Genomic DNA, 27,715 nt, shown 5'->3' with positions numbered 1-27,715 from the left:
GGAAAAACTTTGGAATTGTTGTAATCAAAAGTTTTATTATTTTAATAATTCACTCTGCCTTAGAAAAGTAGCAAAAGTATAAAAAATCGGGGGGCTGGTAATTCTTTGTAAGATCAACTCTGAACTTTTATATTTGAATTACTTACTTTGATGATCCAGTACAGTGAAATGCAAAGTTAGTTTATTAAATGGTGTGGACCTTGCCTGTTGCTCTTTATAGGCGAAAGGAGAATTCATCATTTCTTACCTGTGACATCCGCAGCCATCAAACCTTCTGCTCTGATTACTTTCACCTGGAGAAATCCCACATCTTTCAGGTTGTGAAATATCCGCAAGGGCCTCTGTAAGATCCCAACAACAGCATTAGAAAAGAGTGGTCCTAAAAACCCTAAAGAGTGTGCGGAGAATACACCAAAGTTTATGGTTTGTCTCAGGATGTTGCTTAATTGGTTAAAAGGGTCACTTGTAATTCTTCAATACATAACGCCCTTCTACCATCATGAAAAAAATACACATATATATATATATATATACACACATACACAAACATGGATTTCAGTAGGTATTTGTAGGTATATGAGTAGACTTTTTTTAAAGAATAAGAAATACCAGAGGATTTCCTCCCATAAATATTAATACATGGTGAACAACAAATTACAGAGTAGGGTATGCTTGCTTTCTTTCTTCCATCTTTTTTACCAAACACTCCATACACTTTTTATTAGCAGATATGGATGGTTGGGGAATTAATGATTTTCGGTAGTATATCGTAAGTTGTTCGCTGTATAGCACCCTCAGAGTTTGGGGGTAAGGAAGTCAACATTAAACAAATTGATTATTGTTTTTCTACTATTTTCTTCTCAGTGAGCTTTGGAAATTGTATGCACTGCATAAGAGTTAAATTCTCTAAACATTATCTTCTAATATTCGATTTAAAAGACATGCATTTTTATAGGTCTTTTATTAGAATAAATCAAATTGATGACTAAAAGAAATTCAAAGGTGGTGAGTAATTTTTCTTAAAATAATTTAAATGTTTATTAAATTTTAATAAAATTATAAAATTTTATTTTGTCACTCTAATATGTATAAGAAGTGAAAATATAGAAACTTTGATAAATGAGAGCCAAATTATAAAATCTACTTTGCTTCATAATTAATAATGATGTTTTAATAAGTTTAGTACTTGACAGAATTAAAAGAGGCATAACAATACCATAATTCAGAAGTCTAATTAACGGGCACAAATACTTAGTGAGTAAAATGAGCCTACCGAATAGTGATAAACATTTGTTTATTTATGCTTTATAGCATTTTTTTTATGATGAGCTCAACATTTCTACTAAGTAACTCAAAGATACTTCTTTATCCTAACCTTTAAAATGCTTCATAACCAGGAAGCATTAAATGCTTTGCATAAAAAAAGTTCTTAGGAAATATTACTCAAGAGCATTCCTATTGTTTTATAAATAATGTAAGAATACTGACATGCAAAAAGCCCGGTGCAGTATTAACTTCATCAGTCCTGCATGACTATCATTGTTTGCACTGAAGCTATGACCTTGGTATCCCGAGAGGAGGAAATGTAGCTATACACATAAAATCTCATAGTCATTTTGCGAAGAATGTTTATCACAGGATTAACTCCTAATCTTTTATTGTTTCTAAATAGCTATTGACTATCAAAAATCTGTTTAAACTACCAGATGACAGGGTTCTGTGAAAATGTACTTCTCTCTCCATTTAAATGGCTGGGTATCAGCAGTCTGACAGTGGGAGCTGTAGACAAAGGTGTTAGAATTCAGAGGTTTGGGAGTGTTGTGTTCCTAAGGCAGTAATGATCAAGTTTGGGAAGCTTCTTATTTCTGGTTTATAAACCAGACAAGCCCCCATATCCTAATGGTGGTAAACAGTTGTATCAAAAGGTTCCTGTACTTTCATTTTCAGGAGGAATTTAAACCAAGTTTCATTGTGACGAAAACAAATATCGCTTGTCCGTCTTCCTGAGAATCATTTCACACTGGCAACCTCCTTCCGCAGACACAGTGTCTTCTGGTGCTTCAGCTCTGTTGCCCTGCTCCCCTGCTTTCCATTGGGAGGGTAATTATTATTTGAAGGTTTCATTTCCTTGAGTCAGCTGACACTCAGTAATTTATTGCAAATTTCAATTGTTTAGACCAGTGACACATAGATTATAATAAGAACTCCCCCCCCAAAAAAAAACCCACAAACCCAAATAAGTTAAGTCTATTAGTTTGAAAAACATAAATTCAAGTAATGCTTCATCAGGAGGTATTCCTGTCTTGTTATTTATGGTTATTTTCCAAGGCCTCAAAACCTTGCTGGCTTCTGAAGCCAGAAATTTCCATAGCAGAGGAATCTATGATTTGCCATGAATCCTTTCAGCCCTCAATAGATGGGAAAAGATTGAAATGCTCTGGAGAGGAGTCCTCTTTATTTTTTTAATGAAAGGCTGTATAATATATTTTCTCTATGGCTGCAGCAGCTGTCAGGGAGAGCATCTCAGTTCAGCTCTATTATGGGAGAGGCAATACCCCATCCTATGGCATCAAGATGCTCTGAGGGGCCAGAGCTGATTGACAGCTTGTCACCGTGACGTCTTATTCCATCTCTGTTATGGAGAAAATTAATGTCACACCACCAGCCTTATGAGTCGCTGTCATCTTAGAACCGCTCACCTTTTATCAATGCTCTAAATAACATTTCAAGCCCATCGTCTCACGGTGGACAATCCGGTCAAGGGACATTAAATCGGATGACTGTGAAATGTCATAATAAAAATGGAATGCTAACAACTTCTTCTCTAAACTAGCTTCTCTGGTTTTTAAACTGTGACAAGGGGGAGCAAGGGTTCAGCATAAGCCGTTCTGAAAAGGTCACACAAGCACTCTTGGTCTACTACCCATTACTACCCACCCCCAATTGACCTTCCCTCCCTCCCTCCCCCCCAAAAAAAAGGGAAAAAAGAAAACTGGAATTAGCCATCTTTTCAAAATGCGATGATCAAATAAGAGCTCACACTGTTATGCCTGTTTAATTTGTTGGGCTTCAGTGCCTGGCCATGGGCAGCTAAATCAGCAGTGGACAGCTTTTTCAGGGCTGTGTGATACAAGAGTCAGGGCAATTCATCACTTCCTGACCACAACTGGTTCCAAATCAAAAGCTTAAGCTTAATCTTAACTTTTAAAAATACACAAGTCTTACAGGAAAATACATAAATAATTACCTAAACAAATCTAATAACCTCTCTTATTTGTTCATGCAAAACAAGAGATATTTCTTTTCAGACACAGTAAAGCTTTCATTCATTTCATAATTCATATAATAAAAAGTAGACACACCGAAGCCCTATGATACAGGCCCTTATTCTTGAGTAACTATGAGTAATTGTAACATATATGCTACAGTACATATGGCAGCTTCATGGAAATATGTCTATACAAGGAGATACAGGTCCATGCCTAGAATTCAAGGTTAAAGTAAAAAGCATATTTAAACGTTTCACTTTTTAAATTATTGAGCAGAATATAATCTGAGAACTAACTGCTGCATCCACATAATATTTTATGTGACAACACATTCAAATTTTGAATGGAAATAGCTGATTTAAGGAAGTCCATCCAGCAAAAGAAAAAAAAAAAAAGGAATCAATAATAGCTGGATTATTTCTAGTAATCTCCCCAGCAGTATCATTCTAATATGTGGGATAGTATTAAAATAGCAATCCACGAAATACAGCATTACAGTACATAGCAGAATTTTATATTAATATACCAATTAATTCCCTTAAATATTTTTCTAACTCAGGAGAATCACTTCTTGCGACAGGTGAGTATGTTTTGGTAGGTACCAAAATGTAAAATGATTCTCATAATTGCAGCTATATATTAAGATACTACACAGTACCTTAGGCTCTTAGCTGGTTTAAAAACATATACTTTTTAGCCTTGCTAAGTCACCTCTATTAAACTATTTATGATAACACCATGGTGGATGAGTTGTACAAGCATTAGCAGACAGCTGATTTAGTGGAGATAGCCAGAATAAATTTGCCGAAGCGCACATCCTGCTAATCTGTTTGAAGAATATTGTAGAGCATTAGTACTAGCACTTCATGTTATCTGCACAGCATGATAAGGTACATCTTTATTAAATTCAGTTATTGAAAGGATGTCAGTCAGCAAATAGGAATATTTTAAAACCTTAAGAAAAAAATTAAGCGCTTCTTTGTTAGTCAGAACTTGGTTTCATGGCTGAGTGTTTGGAGGAGACTTCTAAACACCTGGCAGCCCTGTACAATACAAGCTTTGTAATTTTAAGTGGAAAAGCTTTTCCCCCAGCTTCCCGGGGAACTGAGACATTTACTTTTTTTGAGGCTCCACTGACACAGCACGGTGGAGTAAGAGCTCCCCTCTCTGTTGATTCAAGCAAACTACAAGGCAGGAGGCATGCAGCGCAAGGGAGCTGGAAGTAGATGTGTTTGCTTGTGAATTGTGGTGTGGTAAAAAGTGAGGAAAGTAATTATTTTAGGGACTCGCTATTCCATCCTATTGCTCCACATTAGATCAAAAGGTGAAAGTCCTTTAAGTTTTATTTCATAATCAACCAAAGGAAAAAAAAAAAAAAAAGAAAGCAGCTAAAAATCAAAATCACTCTGTGATCCCTCTCCAGTAATGAAATTACTAATTAACGTAAAGGCTATTAACTCCATTTCAAACTTGGAAAGACAAAGAATCTTAATTGCAACTACAAAGAGTTTGCAAATTAATTTTAAAGTGGTGATGGGTAAAGGCCTAAACTTGACTTTCCCTTATAGGAAATTTTCTTGCATGATAATTTTGCTCATAAAAATCACCAAATGGAATCGAAGAATCCCAGAACTTGCACTGGAAGAGATCCCGAGGGGTGAGCACATCTCTAGCCAGCACTGGCTTCTGCAGAGGTCTGTGTGGCATTTGCATTTGCTTTCTGCCTCCCCTGGCCCTTCCATGGGACAGCTTTTCAGAAGTACTTCTGTCACTTCAGGTAAATAATTTACACCCTTGTCTCCTGTCTAGTCACATGTGACCCCTGAAGAGAGAAGGGTTACATACGTACATATCTCTTTAATATCTTCTCCCGCTCTTTCTGGTCCTCCAGGGAGTTGACTGAGAGGTCAGGGACACTGACGGTGGTCGAAGCCGTCAGGGTGACCAGCAGCACGAGGTGGCCCTCACCCTCCTCCAGCTGCAGCTCCAACTTGTGTGTCTGCTCCCTACTGAGGGCCGACAGGTCAACCTGGCACCTAGAAACAAGCATTCTGTATCACCAAGGAGCTTTCTCTGCCGCATCAAATAGGAAATTCAGGCTGCTCAGGGGGAGGTTGTTATAAATCAGTAGAAATAGAAACATTGTTTGGACCACTAAAAGAATAGGTTTTTCATGTCAGTTGACTTTCTTCACAAAATAAGAAACCCTGATGATCTTAATATCTATATTTGGTCATTTCTCGTGAGATACTATGCATGCATTTGACAGATTTGATTACTACCTGCTGTTACCATCTTCATAAACCTAAGGAACTAGACCAGTGGAGCTTGGCTTCCAAGAACGGATTAATGTGAGCTTTGCAAAGAGGCAAATCACAAACAGTTGGACTTTTGTACCGCTTTTATAAAAAGTGGATATTTTCCCCTCCTTCATAAATGTTATTAAGCAGACAGAATGTGTCCTATGGTCATGCCATAAAACCTCACATTTTTAAAAACATGCCAGTTCATACATACCACACTGCATAAATCTAAGTGAAAAACAAATCTCCTAAAAACATAGCTGGAGTGTGATGTATCAGATTGGTCCTAACAGCTATTTGATAGCACAGCAGCCATGCTCTATATACTATTCTTTCAGAGCTAAAACACCTTGCAAACTCTTTTTGTAAAAAACGTCAATTGATTTTGAAGAGAAAAATAACGTGGTGATCACAAGGCCAATAAACTGAGAGAAAGGTGGTGGATACAAATAAAAGGCGGATATGAATAAAAGGCATTTACAAGACTAAACGTGGCTACATATCATAAATGGGGTGATCAGCTATCAGGGACAGATTAAATTCTTATTCCACATCCTGTTTATTGTCTGCTGTTGTGGTAGTTAGATTCAGTTGTCAACTTGGCCAGGTGAAGGCACCTAGTTCTGTTGCTGTGGACATGAGCCATTGGTACATGAACCTCACCTGTTGCTGATTACATCTGCAGTCGGCTAGGAGGCGTGCCTGCTGCAATGAATGATGTTTCACTTAACCGGCTGGTGCTTAAATGAGAGAACACAATGTAGAACAGCCCAAGCAGCTGGGCATACCTCATCTCAGCACTTGCAGCTCACCCCAGGCCCTTGGAGACGCAGAAAGGAATCACCCTGGGGAAAGTTATTGGAACCCAGAGGCCTGGAGAGAAGGCCAGCAGAGATCACCCTGTGCCTTCCCATGTAAGAAAGAACCTCAGTTGAAAGTTAGCTGCTTTTCCTCTGCAGAACCAACGAAATAAATCCTCTTTTATTAAAAGCCAATCCACCTCTGGTGTGTGCATTCCGGCAGTCAGCAAACTAGAACAGCCGTTTTGCTTTTAAATTAAACTCCCAGGAATAGGGTGTCATGCTTGTAAAGCTCAAACATCTCTGTGGTGTGAGTGATTTTAGAAACTGAACTAAAGGATAACATTTATCTTTTATTTTTGCCTATCATTTAACAAAGGAGATGGCCAGGACTAGAAACACATGGGAGGGAGAGGAATATAGATGCAAAAGAAGAAAAAGAAAAAGGAAAGAACCACTTTGGTCAGTGGCAGAAAGTCTGAGTGTGCTAAATGCTAACGTCTGAGAAAGCAAGTCCAGAAAATATCTTTCTAAAGCTAGAATGCAGAGCAAAGAACCTCATTGTTCCTACTAACATATCCATTTCAAAATACCCCCATATTGTCTCAAACTCTAAAGGGAGAAAAACATATCAAAATCTAATATTTTAATGTTAATTGGAATTAAGTTCTTGCCAATAACACCCAGAACAAATAAACGGTAAGAAATACAAGGGAAAAAAATAATTCTGGTAGCTTTTTTGTTGATCCTTTAAGAATTTGTACAGAAATAACTTTATGTGTGAATAAAGACAGTTTTACTCCCTTTCAAAAAAAAGTACAAAAAAATAGGGAAATAAAGAGGCATTCAGAGGTATTCTCTAATAAAAAGGAAAAACACACACATGATTTTCTATATATAGGTCTCTTCAGGATCTGACACAATGACTGACCCATAGAGTTTGCGGAATGCCGAGTGAATCTTTGGTTTGGATTGAGAGTACAATATTAGGGAATTTAATTGGGCTAATAAGTCAGACGGTACTTTTGGGTGGATGAAGTTGGGATCAGGAAGGGATTTTCACTTACTTTGACCATGCTTTCCCCAGTCCCTTCCTTGTTGAATTATTTTTTTATGATGCTGCATCCCTCTTAAAACATTAAAACACGTCGGAGTATTCTGGAGGATTTCCTTTCCTGCCTATTTCCACTTTGCTCGGGTCATATAGAGGCTGGTCTACCCCTCATTTTTATTAGTCATTGCATCAAATGCTTTAGAGCTGGGGAAGGTGATCTAAAGTTTATCTGGCTCAGTGATTACAAGCTGGAAACTTTCAAATGGAATCTGGTCCACAGATTTATGTGTTTTTGCTTGTAGAGCTAAAAAAAAGTTTTCAATTTAAATAATTCCAGACAGATGTCCTCTGAGTTAGTTACTGTCCCCAGTGCTGCCTATTATTCACAGCTGGCCTATTTCACTTAATTACCATACCTAGCCCCAATAGGCATAAGGATTTGCGATCTCTGCAATCTCGTTAATTTACCGAAGAGAAAACTGAGGGCCAGAGAGGTTACATGGCTTGATTGAGATATGCAGTTATTTGTCAGCAGAGCCAGGATCGGAACATGGGACTCTGAAATCCAAACTCTAGTTTTTTTCCTTGGTTAATCTGTCATACAGCAATTGTGCATCCAAGGAGGAAATGTGTGCTATTGGAAGTGGTTCTTAAATCTGGGTAATATCTGGGATCATTTATTTTTATTTATTTATTTTGGGAGGGCTCATTTTTACCAGAAAAAAATTGCCTCGTTTTCAAAGTATGGAATTTTGTGATTTTTATTATAATGTTTTTTAAATACATACAAGCTAGGCAAGAAGGCCTTAAATTATAACTCTCACAAGATGATAAACTAAGAGACGTTTACAATTGAATTTTGAGAACTATGAAACTAATACAATTCAAGTTAACAATGTAAATTTAAAGGAAGGGTTATGTTTTGCTGATGAAACTGAACTTCCAATATTGGATGTATTCACAGAAGTGGTTCGAAATCCTGTCCTGTATTTAATGTTTCAGAACTTTAATTTGTTTGATTCAAATATCTGTTTCTACAAAAGTATTGGGCAAATGAGTATTAATGACTTCAAATCTCTTTTTGCTAGTTGAAATTCTTCTGATATCCTGTTTATCTAAAAACTCTGCTCAGGAGTAATCCTCATTGCCATTTTCAATGAAGTATCACCTGATAATTAAGCAAAATTGTCTCAAGAAGTTGAGGATAAAGTTTGCATTACAGTCCCACTGACATCTGCATTAAATGCATATAGATCAAGCTACTATTGGAACTGAGTGAAAAAAAAGTCTTTGCTACCCCCTGTTGCTTACAAATGTGTACAAAGGTGGAAACTTTGTGACACAAACTATCTCAATGTGACTACCAATTGCTGTGGGGAACAGTCTTCTGTATTTGGCTCATCAGAACAAAGGAAAGATTTACTCATTATATGTCTGAATATAGAAATACTAGATTATAAGACTAGGTCATCTAGATGGTCTAGAATAGGTATAAATTATTGATTTTATATTGTTATCAAATGAAAAATTTTAAATTAAAAAAAAATTTAAGCAGATCCATGAACTCTAATAACATGCTGACAGCCTGGACTGGGAGTCAGACTCCCCTGGTTCTAGCCCTTTGCTTTCACTAATTAGCTGTGTGTGAGCTTTTTCAAGACAGCACATCCTATTGAATTTAGTTTTCCTCATCTGCAATATGGGGTAATTAAACAAGATGACCTGCAAGTTCTCAAAAATTCCATATTCCAAAATTTGTTATATCTCTATCCATATTCATATTTTTGCATCTGTTCTTCGCAGTTCCCCAAAGAAAGAAATTATAAGAAGACATTTAGCTTAAGGACATGAAATATTATTTTTTGGGTGTATTTCTATAATGCCAAGCAGTGGGAAGAAAGTCAAACAGAAGTCAGACACAGGTAAATAAGGGTACACTGAATTCTGTCTTACTTAGCTACTGACTCTGTGTTCCTCTACATCTGATGTCTACTTAACTTTATGACCACTCCAATTTCTTCTAGGCATTGGGCATGAAGTACAAAATTTTCATGGCTTCTGATAACAACATTTAGGACTCCATAAAATAATGTTTCCTTTCATTTATTTCTTGAATATGACTACGAGGCAAACCATAAAATGGTTTAAATAAAATTTCTCTCATCTCATAATTAATAGGATTGAGAGGAGGAATAATTGGGACGAAACACTTGACAATTCTTGGCTAACACTGCTGTACAAATACAGAATGTGTCCTCTGCAAATACCCTTGTTTGCCCCATGCTTCCAAACAAAATCTGAAGAGTGCATCATGGGATTAGACACAACTTAGATTTTTTAAATGACTATAGTTTATAGTAATGTTTAAATACCTCAGTCTTTGCCATCACTAAAATACCTTCGAACTGTGTAAAATTACAACAAAAAGCACTAGGGGTTGCCTCAAAGATCACCATGGGGAGGGAAGGTGCATGAAGGCACGTGCGGACACTCCTTCCTGAGTCAGAGGTCAGTTGCTTTTATATCAGTTTTACATTGGAGGATCACAAGCATGGTCTGTAAGCTTACTGGGCATGTCTCATTTGCCTCCTCAGAGCCGTGGCCTCCTGAGCCAGCAGCCACTTGTTTCGCCTTAGCTGCAACTTGGCCATTCCTCCCCAAGGGACTTCTCTCTTCTCTTTACCACATTTCCACGACCAGCTGACAGTGCCAGGATCCTCAGGGGTCTTCCAGCCAGGGGTGATCTTTCATTGGCCCAAATGCTCTGGGAACTCCTCTCTGCATCCAGGCTGAGTAACCTCTTGCCCTGAGTTCTGACTTTCAAAGCCGCGTCTGTACATGGATGAAAATCTAAACTGTGAGTGTGGAATCTGGCTGAGGTGCCCAAGAAGCCAGATGATTCAATGCAGTTGTCTTCTTTTGTGGAGTGAACTTTGATCAGTAGATTCGGAGATGGGAATTTAACTTCCCACACCTTACTACCTCTCACAGGCTGTTCCAAAGCATGGCTTCTCCATATTACCTGTCCACACGTGGCCAAGTGAGTATACTGCTGAACATCCCAACTGGGTCTCTGAAATATAGGATGCACAGGATGCAGCCTGACATATTATCTTGCATTGCTTTTTAGTCTTCGCTGACTTGCATCTTTTCTCTCTTACTCTCCATATGTGGAACTGTACCTCCCAAACAAAGGATCAACCCTCAATCACTGCTTTAAGATAAGGCAAAAACCATTGATACTGCTTGACAACCTTAGTTACAATTGTCTAAAACACAAAGCTGACTGTGCTCCTTCCCTGGCTTCCCAACACCTGTGAACATCTTTTAGCAAGGCCCTCCATGACCTATCAACAGTTGGTGTTTTCATTCCTGACTCCTAATTACTACTTAAAAGTCATTAGAAACAGCTAGTAATTCACCCCACCATCCATGCTAGGAATCACCTGTTTCTTTGTGACAGGACATGGTATCCCCTCCACCTGAGATGATTTATTCATCTATCTTTGCTTGGCTATTTTTTATGCATTCTTATTAAAATTATCTGCAGTTTCCTTTCTCAATATCCTGAAACTCTTCGAGGGTGGGGCAATGTCTTATTCTCACTACCTAGCATAGTACCTAGAGTATAGTCGGTGCTTAGTAAGTATTAAAATACTTATGGACAAGGAAATGGAGGCTCAGGGAGGCCAAAAAATTTACCCATGGGGACAACGTTTGTCAGTAGCAGAGCCTCAACCATAGAGCATGTGTTCATACTACTACATCTAAATGGTCTCCCTAGAAAACGGTTGTATTTCTTTCCAACAACGTTTCACTATTCGCTCACTCATTCATTCATTATTTATTAAAAGCTGTGATGGTTAGGCTCTGGTATCAACTTGGCAAATGGTTATGCCCAGTTGTCTGGTCAGGCAAGCACTGGCATGACTGTTGTTGCAAGGATATTTCGTGGCTGGTTGATAAACCAGAAAGCTGGAGTATTAAATCATCAGTCCGTTGATTGCATCTGTGGCCGATCACATCTGCAATCAACTAAGGAGCGGCTCCCACAATGAGATAATTCAAACAACTGAAGGCTTTCAAAGGAGAAGAAAGAGTCACTGCTTCTTCGGCCAGTGAGCCTCTCCTGTGGAGTTCATCCAGATCCTTCATCAGAGCCGCCAGCTTCATAGTCTGCCCTGCAGATTTTGGACTCTTCCATTTCCATGATTGTGTGAGACACCTTTGTAAATTTCATATTTACAGATCTCTCTGTTGGTTCTGTTTCTCTAGAGAACCCCAACTAACATCAATGCCTTTTTTTTTTTGCTAAACACGTTGGTGATTTGGGGAATGTAGTCCTTTCCAAAACTTCTAGTTTCTCAGAAACTTTATTCCAGAACTATCAGAGACTGCGTTTGTTTTGAACAAAGTTATATGGCTTCAGAGACCATGGCAGGGTGTGGGAGATGTCAAAGACACCATTTCCATTATGCTCAATTATTCATTAGTACTATGATATTGAGTCAGTCAAACTCTTTACTCCAGCGTTCCCTTTATCAAATGAAGAGTTTTCTTCAATGCCTTCTCTACTGTTTAGTGTCATAAGAACACAGGAATAATAGATGAAAAAGTTTACTTTGAAAAGTTGAAAGTGCCATGTAAATATAATACCTGGTTTTCTTATCCTATCTGCTATAGTCTGATACTGGAAAATTTAAATACTTGCTATTGGTATTGAACCTGATCCACTAACGACTGAATGAATGCATGAATAATATCATCATCAGAATGGATTCGGTACTGAAGATTTCACAGACGCTTTCCCTCATTTCACAAATGAGGACATTGAGGCTCAGAGCAATTAAGTGATGGCAAAAGCTTGAGCCATGTTTCCTTACTTCCATATCAGAGCTGGAAGTTCTTTGCACTTTTTTAAAAAAAACTATGTAATTATTTAAACATACAAATAGAATGTAAGTCTAGTTTCCTAAGTGCCACTTTCCTCTAAATTTTCAATGGGAAAAACTTCAGAGTTCCTATCTTCTTTTTTTCCTCCCATGCCTTTTGTCTGTCATCTCTTGACCAGTGAACAAAAATGCTTCTTCCTATATGAAACATCCTTGTGACTTGTCTTCCAAGTATGCATGTATGTATAAATATATTTATAAAAGCTCACTAGGGTGCCAGTAGCAAATGTTAGAACTACTTGGACTTATTTTTTAATTAAAGAAATAAGAACTTGGGTGGGCCATGGTGGCCCAGCAGGCAGAGTTCTCACCTGCCTTGCCGGAGACCTGGGTTCGATTCCCAGTGCCTGTCCATGTGAAAAAAAAGAACTTAAACTTTCACAATACCTGATAAATGCATTAGCACAGGTGGCCCATATTCATATACACCACACATGGCTTACATAGTATTCTGAGGGAGGAATAAGAGTTGTGTAACACAGAGGAGGAGGTGACAGAGGCAGCCTTACTTGCTAACTTGCTTTCACTGAATTGCAGCTCACATATGCCTGTTAAGTGGATTTATGAATCATATTATATTTTATAGTTTTAACTCACAAAATGGACACTAATCTTCACAAAAAGGCAATTGACTTTAAAACATCCCTGTAAAGACTCTGTGGATTGAAAGTAACATTAATTCAGCAAGCACAAGCAAATAACCATCTTAAATAATTAATTGAGCTCTATGTCAGCCACATTATGACATATCAACCAATGACGGTGTAATCAGATCTAGCAAGAATTCAGTCAAAACAATCTAAAATAATGAAGAAGAATACCTGAAATAGAAATTTACACCTATTCTCTTTAACAATGAACTTCTAAGTGTATGTTGTACCTGGAGATATTAACTAATGATATTATGAAGCCATCATGATTAGCAAGATATTTAAGAACTAAGCCTTCAGAAAAGGAAGGAAAACATCTAAACTTTCTTTTGGTGGGGGGCAATCTTTATAACCATATTGTACACAATTTTTACAAAACTTCATCATGAATTTTAGGAAACTGTCCAAGATTTCTTAACATGTGTGAACCATTTGCATTAGCATACTTAATAATAAATAATACATTATAAAATATTATAGTGTAAATTAATATAATGCATAACTCCTTGGTGTGTTTGCCTTTTAAAGAATTCAATATGTAACCACTGCAGTGTTTGTTGAGTTTCATGATTATACAAAAGTTTTTATGCCATCTCTGTTACTATAAAATGTTTAATGTTGTATTGCCTTTCTGTCATCAGAAGTCATTACTGTTCAACTGTCCTTGGGAAGACTGCTTTATCAGAGCATGATACTCTAAACTTGTAAAATTCCCCATTCATCAACTTCATGGTAAACTAATATATACACTGTGGTGCATGGAAACTGTCTTGTAAACTTGACCCATTGCCTAGGAACTGTTGATTATAAACTTTCTAAGAAAATCTTCAGAAAAAAATAATAACCCATGAAAGAAAAGGGATTGAAATCTTAATATAGTTAGGGTTAGGCTGAGTTTATGAGCAGTCAAGACAAGAATCAGTGACACACTCCATTCTTCACTTAAATATTGTCTATCTCCCTAATGATATATTTCACTCAACTCTTAGTAAGAAAAACAGTGAAATATAATGACTTCACTAAAAAAACCTCTCTTTGGTTTAAAACTTTCTCACTAGCTGTCTTCTTGCTTTCAAATGAATGATGCAGCAGGATTGCTGCCGCTCATATCTATATAGGAAGCAAAAGAATTATTATGGTGTTGGTGTCACAAATAAGAAATGCTGCAAAGTAGGATCTAGTGTCAAATGCTCAAATGTGCTGACCTTCAATCTTTAAGAAACATTAATTTGGTTAAGATCTGCAGTCAAAGGGCTGTTTGCCTCATCTGCCACACTGTGGCCGAGAACACACACCTGTGCATTCACACACCCTGCATTCTCTTTCCCTCAGCACTAATTACAGGGTCATAGATTTATTTTTTTATGGCTCTAGAATTTGAAAGCATTTGTGCTTCACTCAGAACTTACCAATTTGGGATACGTTTTCTTTATGATATATCATTAATAAAAGTATTGTTGAAAGAAAGCCATCTACTCAAGCTTACATTTGTAGCATTTGGTTGTCCTGGGGATACCAATGCCTCCCTGTGATAACAATGTAAGAAATAAATTCAGTAGCAATTCACCAACCTAAAATATATGTACCCCAAATCAATGTCACTTTAAAGACAAACAAGCATTTTGCACACTAATAAATAATGCTATAAATCTTGCTATATTGGATTCAAATAACTCCAAGTGAATAAAATTGCATGACATGGGATTTACTTATTTTGCACGTTCATAAAAACAACTTGTTCTCTGACAGCACTCATTCTTGGCAATTTACTGCAGCTGTCAGCAGCCAATTTGTTCAGATTACTGCTCTGCATAAAAGTGTAACAATCATGAGGATTTATTAGCTGATTATCGTAAAGGTGGCAGTCCGTCTTGCCTGCCAAAATGCAGGTGATCAGAAAGTTAAATAATTACATGGAGATTAACATTCTTTCACCTTCACTTGAAATTTGTAGTTCAGTGACAGGTAAAATTTGTTGTTCTAACCTGCAATATGGTGTACGTCACCTAAGTTGGTTTACTGACTACTCAGTATTTTATTGAGCACTTAATGGCTTCAGGAGAACAGGCTGACTACAAGGCAATGGCAGAATGAGCTTTAGATTCAGCACTGGGCTTGAGTCTCAGATCAATCATTCCAGTTATATACTGGCCTAGCAAACTTAAAACTGTTTTGGCCTCACTATTCTCATCTTCAAAATTGGTACAATATGAAATATCCTTAATATCCCCATAAAGTTGAGCTGATATATGTAATAGTGCCCTGTTCTAAAGCATTATTATTCCTGATTCATTTATTTTTATCATGTATTATATGTGTTGGTATCACATTATATTATGTTATATTATTTATTTGTAGTATAAGATGGCTTTAACTTGCTAGGTATAAAAATGATGAAGTTATAATATTATTTTGGTAAATATATAATGTCCATTTTTCTTCAAATATGAGAATTTATTTTTTTAAATATAAAGATTACTCATATTTTTATGAGTAAATGAGATTACTCATGTCTTATAAGCACATGAAGAGATGCTCATTTTCATTAGCTATAAAGGAAATGCAGATCAAGACTACAATGAAACCACCTCACTCCTACAAGAATGGTTGCTATTAAATAAACAGGAAACTACAAATGTTGGAGAGGATGTGGATAAACTTATGTACTGCTGGTGGGAATGTATAATGGTATAACTGCTGTGGAAGACAATTTGGCATTTCCTTAGGAAATTAAATATCAAGTTGCCCATAACCCGGCAATAGCACTACTTGGTATATACCCAGAAGTGTTGAAAGCAGTAACACAAGCAGACATTGGCACACCAATGTTCATAGCAGCATTATTCACAATTGCCAGAAGATGAAAACAATCCACATGCCCATCAACAGACTAGTGGATTAATAAAATATGGCATATACCTAAGATGGAATATTATGCAGAAATAAGACAAAATGATGGCCTGAAGCACATGACAAGATGGATGAGCCTTGAGGACATAATGCTGAGTGAAATACGCCAGACACAAAAGGACAGATACTGTATGATTTCACTTTTATGACCATGGTAAAGGTAAAATCAGAGGCTTATAATACAGAATATAGGGGACCTAGAGATACATAGAGGTTAGAAATGGGTGAATGGTTAGCTGATGAGGTTGAACTTAAAGGTAAGAGAACAGATAGAAGTGAAGGTGTCACTAGTGGGTCTATAAGTAATATTACCATACTGATGGTGAACATGATTAAAAGGGGTTGTATAGACGCATGTGTTCCACTGTTTAACTGTACAAATATAAATAAATTCTTGTACGGAAAAAAAGATTACTCAGGCACTCATACTTTAATTCATTAATTATCCTCTTTTGCATTATATTCAAATGTTGCTCCACAATTACACTGAAACTTTATACCTTCAACTAAGTCATGTTGTTCTAATTGTTTTTGTATTAATGACAGATTCTGTATTTACTTGGAGAAGGATGAGCCATAACTTCCTGTATTAAATGAAGCTTCAAGTATTTAAATTCAAATTCAGCAAATATTTATTGAGCCCTATTATGTGCCAAATGCCTTTCTAGGTGTTGATGATGTGAAGGTGGAAAAAAAAAAAAAACCCTTAAAAAAATGTCCCAAGAAGTTTACAATTTAGTGAGTTGAAACAAATGATAACATAATTAAGTAAAATGAATATTGTGTCAAATGGTGATGAATTCTAAAGAGGAAAACAAAGCAGGAAAGGGTAATAGCAAGGAGAGGAAGTTTCACTTCTAGATAGGGTTAGGTAAGGATGCCTCCTTGAGGTGACATTTGTACACAGACAAATGTGTACAAAGAAGATAATGTATAAGATGTATAAAGAAGATGAGGAAGCAAGGTAGGTGGATATCTGAAGAAAGGATTACAGACAGAGGGAAAGATCCAGAGGTGGGAGGGTATTTAGAGAGTTCAAGAAATGGTAAAGATTATGGCTGGAGCAGAGTGGAGTAGGGAAAGGGGTGTAGCAGAAGTTGAGGGTAATAGGGCCAGATCATGAAAAGCATTTATAAGCTTCTAAATGGACTTGGTTTTTCCCCAGTGAAGATAAAGGAAACAATTGAAGGGTTTTTAGCAGAGGAGTTAAATTATATTATTTATGTTTAAAAAATACTACTCCAGCTGCTCTGTTGGGAACAGACTATTGGGGGTAGGTGAAGGCACAGGTAGAAGAAAGAAGACTAATTAAGAGGCTCTTGCAATAATACATCTAAAAGCTGATGGTGGTTTGGACCAGAAAAAACAATGGAGACAACAAAAGGTGGTGAATCCTGAATGTATTTTGAAGGAAAAATTAGTTGGTTTTTGATGGATTTAGTTGAGTGTGACATCAAAAATGACTCCAAGACCTTTGGTTTTAGCAACAAATAAGGGAGATGCCTGAAGGTAGAGCAAATTTTGGGGGGTGGGGATGAGAAGTTTGGCTTTGGACATGCTAAATTTGAGACGCCTGCCTATTCAACACTGAAGTGGAGATATCAGGTAGGCAGTTGGATATAAGAATCTGGAATTGAAAGAGTTCTGGAGTGGAGTTGCACATTTGTAGTTGTCAACCTAAAGATGGTATTTAAAGCACAAGAGTGAATGAAGGTGCCAACAGAGTGAGGCTAGAAAAGATGTTCATGGAGTGAGCGCTGAGGTTTTCCAGAATTAAAAAGTAAAAGAGATGGGGAGAAATCAGCAAGGAAGACCGAGAAGGAGCACGCAATCAGGTAGGAGGAAAACAAGGAGAATCGGGTGTCCTAGTGTAGCAGGCAGGCCTCCCCCTCTTTCTAGTTCAGCTGTGCTCTCTGTGGAAAATCCTCAACCCCCTCTCCTGACCTTCAGGAATGGGTAAAACTGCAGGCAAGCAAGATAAGACACATTCCTGGGATAGAACCCCCCTTCCCTAGCCTTCAGGAACTGGCGAAGCTGCAAGTAGGCAAGATAAGACATTCTGGGGTGGGGACCCCTCCCTTAATGGTTCAGCTTTGGGCCATTCTCAACTTAAATCAGCCAATTGTTTACCTTGTCTTTAACATGTCAAAGAGTCTATAAAAGCTAAGGTTGCCTTTTGTTCGGGGCTCAGACTTTCAGAGGTTATTGCCTGAGGCCTATGGCCATAGCAAAAAAACCTGCTTCTTGAAACTACGGATCCTTAGTCTCAGTGTGTTCTAACTTCACGAAATGTTCCTGGAGGCCTGTGGCCTTGTTCCTGGTTTTCGTGCTACACTAGAAGTCAGTTGAAAAAAGTATCTTAAGGGCAAGGAAGCAGTCAAATCCAGGGCTGCTGTTGGATTAGGAAGGTGAGAATTGAGAACTGGCCATTGGATTTAACAACTTCGTGTCACAGGTGACTTTGACAAGACCTGTTTGGTGCATTGCTGGGGGAAAAGGCTGGCTAGCTGGATATGTGAGAATGGGAGTGGGTAATATTCAGTTTTAAAATAGTTTTTATTGTATTCACACCCTACATTTGTAAGCAGCTCTTTTATTCATAGCCAGGCTTGTTTTCATAGTGAAAAAAATAAAATGACACTGTAACTGTGTTTTAATTCTAAAAATACATTTTCAAAAATCATTACATGTTATCAAAACTGGAAAATAAAGTAAATCGTAACACAATGAACTAGTTTATATAAATCATCTAATCCTTATAAGCTTTCTCAAACTTGGGACTGAGTTTAGACACTATTCTGAAAAACAATTTATTAGCCATTGAAATAGAAATATTAGCTTCCATGACCAAATTTAAATTCATTCACCAGTCACCAGCCACCTCCTTAGAATAGATTCTAATTTTAAGTCAATACCTACAGAATACTGCAAGGATAGCTTGCAAAAGAAGATAGAAAACCACCATGACAATTTTACTTCCACTACTTTGCCCTTACAAATCAAATTTAATCAAAAGATAAGTAATTCTCTTGTAACGTATTCCAAGAATTGAGGAATTCTATTATAATCTGCTTTATCTCCACTGTTAACATGAAACCTTCAAATAAACACAAGCAACTTTACTTGTCTGCCACTTAGGTATAATAATATATTGTATTTCAGTGGTAGGATATGTTTAAAGTACAATTTAATAAGACTAAAATTAGGTACACAGAGTTTCTGGTGCTATCTGGACATCAAATAGAATTGCAATTATGGTTCACTATAGTCATTTCCTTTTCCTGCAACAAGCATCTTTGTTAAATTAGCAGAGCATACAATAAGATTCTATTGTCCTCTTGGATCATCTCAAAACTCAACAATAATTGAATTGAATTAAAGTGATACTCATTGTATAAACTTGTTTAAACTGATATTCAAAAGCTGACCTCAGAGTCATCTGGTCTACACCTGTGCTCTTGTTTCTGCATTCTAAAAATTTTTTTTGACTCAAATTGCTTTCAGAGGCAATTAACGTTTGGGGTATGACCCAAAGTGAATTTCTTCTCTTTTTTCCTAACTTTGTAAGACTCAATTAGATCCATCAGGTATCTAGAGCAATTGCTTAGGTTCTTCCATCTAGCCATTTGTCACTCAAAATGTGCCAAAATATAGGCAAACTCACAGAAACAAGGTGATATGTGAGATAAACAGGCCCACCTCCATGCCAATCTTTTCTGTAATGTGATTATTCATGCCCTGAAGAATTCATAATATTATCAAGTGAAAAAAAGGGAAAGAGCAGTACTGAGGAGACTTTTTTTCATAATTTCCAAAGAAAGACCAAAAAAACCCCAAAAACCCACAATGATTGTTATGGAATAAAAGAGCAATAGAAAATCAAAGCCTTGCTTGCTATAAACTGGAAAGAAATACAGCTCCTACCTTTGAGGAAATTTCAGTAGCTCTAAAAACTAATGAATTATTCAAGTAATAGCTAAATAGAACCTACTTGAAAGAGCTCATAGCCTATTGAGGGGGACAGACTCATAGTCATAATATTGAAATGAAACATTAAATGTACTAACAGATATGCATGCTACTTAAGCTAGTGATATGCCCCAACATAAATAAGGTAGAACTTTAAGACGAATGAGAAATGTTAATACTGGGGTGTGTTTCCAGGAAATCTCTATTTTCTACATGATTTTTTCTGTACACCTACAACTTTTCTAATTAAAAAAGAAAAGAAACTTACGGGAGAGGAAACTATGAAAATAACATTCTACTGGAGGGAAAAAGTGCAGCGAAGACCTGTCCTTTAAAAAGGATTGAAATGGAGCATAGTATTAGATTACGGTGGTGTGTGTCCAATTTCATTGTATAAGTAAAACGTCAAAGGTCAACTGAAGCTAATCTTTGACCTCTCACTTATAATCCTATGAGAAAAAGTCATCGCTTAAAACATATATCAGAAACATAAATATATTGGGTTGGATTCCTGATCTTACTTTTCTAGTGTAAAATCCCTTTACTGTTAGTATGTATGATTTTTCTTCTGGCAGGATGTTTGAAGACTTTAGAAGTAATGGGAACTACAATGAAGAGAGAATTTCAAATTCTTCCCTATGCCATGTTTGTGTTCAGTATTGGCAGGTTTCAATCTATTTTGCTACAAAGACACTTTTAAACTACCAAAAAGTATAGAAATAGGCTTTAGGATGAAAATGATCCATATGACCCGAGTACTCATATAAAATAACAACCCTGACTTTGTGGAAGAGATGCCATGCATGCTTCAGACATCTCTTTATTCACTGCATTACCAAATTTACCTAGATTTGCCTCACTTACATGCTTCCTTCACTAAAATTTGGGAACTCTTTACAGATTTATGAACTCCTAAGAGATTATAAAGATTCTCTACCTTGTAGGGAGTTGTAGGAAATAATGCATTTTATGGTCACAATATGATTTATGAGAATAAATACTACCTCAGATCACTTTACAGACTATGAATATGATCTTTGTTTCTCTTAAGTATTTTACATCAGATGAGATTCCTCCTTTTCAACTCCCAGAACTTTTATGCACAATGTTTCTGACATCTGGAGAAAATTTCTGATATCCAATTTGGAGGGCCTCTGTCCATTAACTAGTCAAAACTGCCACCTACTGGTCCCAGCATTGCCTTACCTTCCCCCAAAATGGTAAAGATCAATTGTAATAACCAGATGAAAGCAAAAATTCTTTTAAGAAAAATTCATTTTCTCTAAGGTGAACCAAAAATCCTGAATTTCACAAACCTGCCGATGAAATCGTCCCTTTTCCCTGCATCTTTGTCCCAGGCAGTGATATCAATGACTCCTCCTCTTTCTTCATAGAGATGAAAATCAAACTGTTCTCTCCACTGAGGATTCAAAGTTTTGGGCATAATCTGGAAAAATTAAAAAGTTGCTACTGTTCACCAATATTAGTCTTTTAAAAATTAGTTTGTGATGTAAAAATTAAACATTTGGTTCTATATAGAAAAGTACTAAGTGTACAATTAGAACAAAAGATCCCAGATATGATGGAAATAACTAATTTCTCTAGCATCTTTACTGCATGTTATCTGAGAGGACCCTAAAAGATGTATTCTGAAAATCAAAAGGTGCCTTCTGATTCATCTTAAATAACAGTGACAGAGATGAATTAAAGATGAAAGGCAAATGAAGTTGCTCAAGCAGATATTAACATTTATTTTATATAATCATAGTTAATGCACGAAGACATAAAACTCATATTCTGTCATCTCATAATAGAGGAAGATGACAATTCTTAGAGTTCTTTTTTTTTTCTTCTTATGCACATGTAGGAATCCTGAGCTAAATACCTGCAAAAAATAGATAATGAAGATCTGTGCATGAGGGAAAAGCACGTCACTTTGGGGTGGTCAGGTAAACTTTTACTGCACAGTCACAGCACTGATATATTACCCTCATTTCTAATATGGAGAAGCTGAGACCTAAACCCATTCAAAATTTTGTTTCTAGACTCCAGGTCAACTCTTTGAGTAGAGTTACAGAACTCTTTCTCCAAAACTGCACCCTAAAAATGTTTGTTACTTAATAAATGCATATATGTACATAATCTTCATGCTGTATATGAAAGAAAGATATATTTGAGGTATAATTTTGTAATTTCAAGCATTTACATAACACATAAAACACCTGACTGAATCAATGAACAAAGTGACTTATACTGATGTCTTTAAAAATTTCATCTACCAATGAATTAAATAAAACTTCATATTTGTTTCCCTGTTCTTTCTTTTTAGCAGGAGGGCATGCAGTGGCCTTTTCTCTTTTTAATGTATGACAGACAGCTCTTCAGAGGTAAAGAGTTTGAAAGCAATGAAGTATGGTATGTGCAAAGGTAATGCAAATGAATCACAATTTTTAAAGTTCATAATCTGAAATTAATCATCAATAGACCACGGAAGGAAAGAGCAAAGAGAGACACGTGTCCATAGCTGAGTTTCATATTTCACACCTAAAGAGCAGAACTATAAAAATAAGTAATGTTTTAAGCTTACTAGAACTTGGAAATGGTGTTAATTGGTGAAGGAAAAGATAGAAGTGGTCACAGGTATCTACTTTGGAATCAGTAGCTTCTTCAAAATACATTATTAAGCCCCAAGGCAGAAAAAAAATGGCACTGGAATGCTACAGCAAATCAAATAGACCATAATTGGGCTCAGCTGAACTCCTATGGTATTTTGGGGAGGGGTTTGCTTTACTTAATTGGCCATATACAGTCTAACTTTAAAGTTTTCTTTTTCAGGGTTGTCTTCCCTGGAAAATTTCCTTCAGGCTAGAGATCATCCCTTGGCCTTCTGTGTGGGGACTCAATAGGGCAACCAATCTCATGCTGGCAGAACTCACAGCCCTGGGGTCCTTCTAACTGCCTCCTCCTAGGCCAGCAGGACTTTATGCAGGTTATTTATCAAGAACTCACAAAAAGATGATATCTCATTGTGGTTTTGATTTGCATTTCTCTAATGGCCAGGACATTGAGCATCTCTTCATGTGCCTCTTGGCCATCCGTATTTCTTCTTCTGGTAGGTGTCTGTTTAAGTCTTTTTCCCATTTTGTAATTGGGTTGGCTGTCTTTTTGTTGTTGAGTTGAATAATCTCTTTTAAATTCTGGATACTAGACCTTATCTGATATGTCATTTCCAAATATTGTCTCCCATTGTGTAGGCTGTCTTTCTACTTTCTTGATGAAGTTCTCTGATGCACAAAGTGTTTAATTTTGAGAAGCTCCCATTTATTTATTTCCTTCTTCAGTGTTCTTGCTTTAGGTTTAAGGTCCATAAAACCACCTCCAGTTGTAAGATCCATAAGATATCTCCCAACATTTTCCTCTAACTGTTTTATGGTCTTAGACCTAATGTTTAGATCTTTGATCCATTTTGAGTTAACTTTTGTATAGGGTGTGAGAGATGGGTCTTCTTTCATTCTTTTGCATATGGATATCCAGTTCTCTAGAAGAGACTGTTCTGTCCAGGTGAGTTGGCTTGACTGCCTTATCAAAGATCAAATGTCCATAGATGAGAGGGTCTATATCTGAGCACTCTATTCGATTCCATTGGTCGATATATCTATCTTTATGCCAATACCATGCTGTTTTGACCACTGTGGCTTCATAATATGCCTTAAAGTCAGGCAGCGCGAGACCTCCAGCTTCGTTTTTTTTCCTCAAGATGTTTTAGCAATTCGGGGTACCCTGCCCTTCCAGATAAATTTGCTTATTGGTTTTTCTATTTCTGAAAAATATGTTGTTGGGATTTTGATTGGTATTGCATTGAATCTGTAAATCAATTTAGGTAGGATTGACATCTTAACTATATTTAGTCTTCCAATCCATGAACACGGTACGCCCTTCCATCTATTTAGGTCTTCTGTGATTTCTTTTAACAGTTTTTTGTAGTTTTCTTTATATAGGTTTTTTGTCTCTTTGGTTAAATTTATTCCTAGGTATTTTATTCTTTTAGTTGCGATTGTAAATGGGATTCGTTTCTTGATTTCTACCTCAGCTTGTTCATTACTAGTGTATAGAAAAGCTACAGATTTTTGAATGTTGATCTTGTAGCCTGCTACTTTGCTGTACTCATTTATTAGCTCTAGTAATTTTGTTGTGGATTTTTCTGGGTTTCTACATATAGTATCATATCGTCTGCAAACAGTGATAGTTTACTTCTTCCTTTCCAATTTTGATGCCTTGTATTTCTTTTTCTTGCCTAATTGCTCTGGCTAGAACTTCCAACACAATGTTGAATAATAGTGGTGATAGTGGACATCCTTGTCTTGTTCCTGATCTTAGGGGGAAAGTTTTCAATTTTCCCCATTGAGGATGATATTAGCTGTGGGTTTTTCATATATTCCCTCTATCATTTTAAGGAAGTTCCCTTGTATTCTATCTTTTGAAGTGTTTTCAGCAGGAAAGGATGTTGAATCTTGTCAAATGCCTTCTCTGCATCAATTGAGATGATCATGTGATTTTTCTGCTTTGATTTGTTGATATGGTGTATTACATTAATTGATTTTCTTATGTTGAACCATCCTTGCATACCTGGGATGATCCTACTTGGTCATGATGTATAATTCTTTTAATGTGTTGCTGGATACGATTTGCTAGAATTTTATTGAGGATTTTTTGCATCTGTATTCATTAGAGAGATTGGTCTGTAGTTTTCTTTTTTTGTAATATCTTTGCCTGGTTTTGGTATGAGGGTGATGTTGGCTTCATAGAATGAATTAGGTAGTTTTCCCTCCACTTCGATTATGTGAAGAGTTTGAGGAGAGTAGGTACTAATTCTTTCTGGAATGTTTGATAGAATTCACATGTGAAGCCGTCTGGTCCTGGACTTTTCTTTTTAGGGAGGTTTTGAATAACTAATTCAATCTCTTTACTTGTGATTGGTTTGTTGAGGTCGTCTATTTCTTCTTGAGTCAAAGTTGGTTGTTCATGTCTTTCCAGGAACCTGTCCATTTTTCTAAATTGTTGTATTTATTAGCGTAAAGTTGTTCATAGTATCTGTTATTACCTCCTTTATTTCTGTGAGGTCAGTAGTTATGTCTCCTCTTTCATTTCTAATCTTATTTATTTGCATCCTCTCTCTCTTCTTTTTGTCAATCTTGCTAAGGGCCCATCAATCTTGTTGATTTTCTCATAGAACCAACTTCTGGTCTTATTGTTTTCTCTATTGTTTTCATGTTTTCAATTTCATTATTTCTGCTCTAATCTTTGTTATTCTTTCCTTTTGCTTGCTTTGGGATTAGTTTGCTGTTCTTTCTCCAGTTCCAAGTGGACAGTTAATTCCTGCATTTTTGCCTTTTCTTCTTTTCTGATAAAGGCATTTAGGGCAATAAATTTCCCTCTTAGCACTGCCTTTGCTGCGTCCCATAAGTTTTGATATGTTGTGTCTTCATTTTCATTTGCCTCTAGGTATTTACTAATTTCTCTTGCAATTTCTTCTTTGACCCACTTGTTGTTTAAGAGTGTGTTGTTGAGCCTCCATGTATTTATGAATTTTCTGGCACTCTGCCTATTATTGATTTCCAACTTCATTCCTTTATGATCGAGAAAGTGTTGTGTATGATTTCAATCTTTTTAAATTTGTTAAGACTTGCTTTGTGACCCAGCATATGGTCTATCTTTGAGAATGATCCATGAGCACTTGAAAAAAAGGTGTATCCTGCTGTTGTGGGATGTAATGTCTATAAATGTCTGTTAAGTCAAGTTCATTTATAGTAATATTCAGGTTCTCTATTTCTTTATTGATCCTCTGTGTAGATGTTCTGTCCATTGATGAGAGTGGTGAATTGAAGTCTCCAACTATTATGGTATATGTGTCTATTTCCCTTTTCAGTGTTTGTAGTGTATTCCTCACGTATTTTGGGGCATTCTGGTTCGGTGCGTAGATATTTATGATTGTTATGTCTTCTGTTTAATTGTTCCTTTTATTAGTATATAGTGTCCTTCTTTGTCTCTTTTAACTGTTTTACATTTGAAGTCTAATTTGTTGGATATTAGTATAGCCACTCCTGCTCTTTTCTGGTTGTTGTTTGCATGAAATATCTTTCCCAACCTTTCACTTTCAACCTATATTTATCTTTGGGTCTAAGATGTGTTTCCTGTAGACAGCATATAGAAGGATCCTGTTTTTTAATCCATTCTGCCAGTCTATGTCTTTTAATTGGGGAATTCAGTCATTGACATTTAGAGTTATTACTGTTTGGATAATATTTTCCTCTACCATTTTGCCTTTTGTATTATATATATCTTATCTGTCTTTCCTTCTTTCTACACTTTTCTCCATGTCTCTCTCTTCTGTCTTTTGTATCTGACTCTAGTGCTCCTTTAGTATTTCTTGCAGAGCTGGTCTCTTGGTCACAAATTCTCTTAGTGACTTTTTGTCTGAGAATGTTTTAAATTCTCCTCATTTTTGAAGGACAATTTTGCTGGATATAGGAGTCTTGGCTGGCAGTTTTTCTCTTTTAGTAACTTAAATATATCATCCCACTGTCTTCTAGCTTCCATGGTTTCTGCTGAGAAATCTACACATAGTCTTATTGGGTTTCCCTTGTATGTGACGGATTGTTTTTCTCTCGCTGCCTTCAAGATCCTCTCTTTCTCTTTGACCTCTGACATTCTAACTAGTAAGTGTCTTGGGGAACGCCTATTTGTGTCTAATCTCTTTGGGGTGCGCTGCACTTCTTGGATCTGTAATTTTAGGTCTTTCATAAGAGTTGGGAAATTATCACTGAAAATTTCCCCTCAGAAGAGGAAATACGGATGGCCAAGAGGCACATGAAGAGATGCTCAATGTCCCTAGCCATTAGAGAAATGCAAATCAAAACCACAATGAGATATCATCTCACCCACCAGAATGGCCATTATCAACAAAACAGAAAATGACAAGTGCTGGAGAGGATGCGGAGAAAGAGGCACACTTATTCATGTTGGTGGGAATGTCAAAGGGTGCAACATGTGGAAGGCAGTTTGGCGGTTCCTCAAAAAGCTGAATATAGAATTGCCATACGACCAGCAATACCATTGCTAGGTATCTACTCAAAGGACTTAAGGGCAAAGACACAAACGGACATTTGCACACCAATGTTTATAGCAGCGTTATTTACAATTGCAAAGAGATGGAAACAGCCAAAATCTCCATCAACAGAAGAGTGGCTAAACAAACTGTGGTATATACATACGATGGATATTATGCAGCTTTAAGACAAGATAAACTTGTGAACCATGTAATAACATGGATGGACTAGAGAATATTATGCTGAGTGAATCCAGCCAAAAACTAAAGAACAAATACTGTATGGTCCCACTGTTGTGAACGGACATTCGAGAATAAACTTGAAATATGTCATTGGTAACAGAGCTTCAGGAGTTAGAAACAGGGTAAGACAATAGGTAATTGAAGCTGAAGGGATACAGACTGTGCAACAGGACTAGATACAAAAACTCAAAAATGGACAGCACAATAATACCTAATTAGTAAAATACAGTTAATACTGGAAGCTGCATCTGAGCTCTATTTTATTTTTTTTTGTTTTTGTTTGCTGTTGGTTTGTTGTTTGTTGTTTGTTTTTACTATTATACTACTTTTATTTCTTTTCTTTATATTGACATTTTATATCTTTTTCTGTTGTGTTGCTAGTTCCTCTAAACTGATGCAAATGATACTGAAACAAATGATCATGCACTATGTGATGATTTAAGAATTACAGGTGCATATG

At 36.6% G+C, this 27,715-nt stretch overlaps 1 protein-coding gene across 1 annotated transcript in view; it reads right to left on the bottom strand.

Annotated features, from left to right (window-relative positions):
• The window catches only part of MCTP1 (multiple C2 and transmembrane domain containing 1), a 599,962-nt gene that overhangs the window by 178,809 nt on the left and 393,438 nt on the right, over positions 1 to 27,715 (bottom strand). The window contains exons 4-6 of the mRNA XM_077138660.1: positions 21,224 to 21,360; positions 5,119 to 5,305; positions 248 to 341 (exon numbers count right to left, since the gene is read on the bottom strand). Of these exons, the coding sequence (XP_076994775.1) occupies positions 248 to 341; positions 5,119 to 5,305; positions 21,224 to 21,360 (418 nt within the window). The remainder of the gene's footprint in view (positions 1 to 247; positions 342 to 5,118; positions 5,306 to 21,223; positions 21,361 to 27,715) is intronic.

The sequence above is a fragment of the Tamandua tetradactyla genome, chromosome 21 (genome assembly GCF_023851605.1).
Source record: "Tamandua tetradactyla isolate mTamTet1 chromosome 21, mTamTet1.pri, whole genome shotgun sequence".
Lineage (NCBI taxonomy): Eukaryota > Metazoa > Chordata > Mammalia > Pilosa > Myrmecophagidae > Tamandua > Tamandua tetradactyla.
The sequence above is the reverse complement of the archived record's forward strand: the minus strand, read 5'-3'. Positions and strand labels throughout refer to the sequence as shown.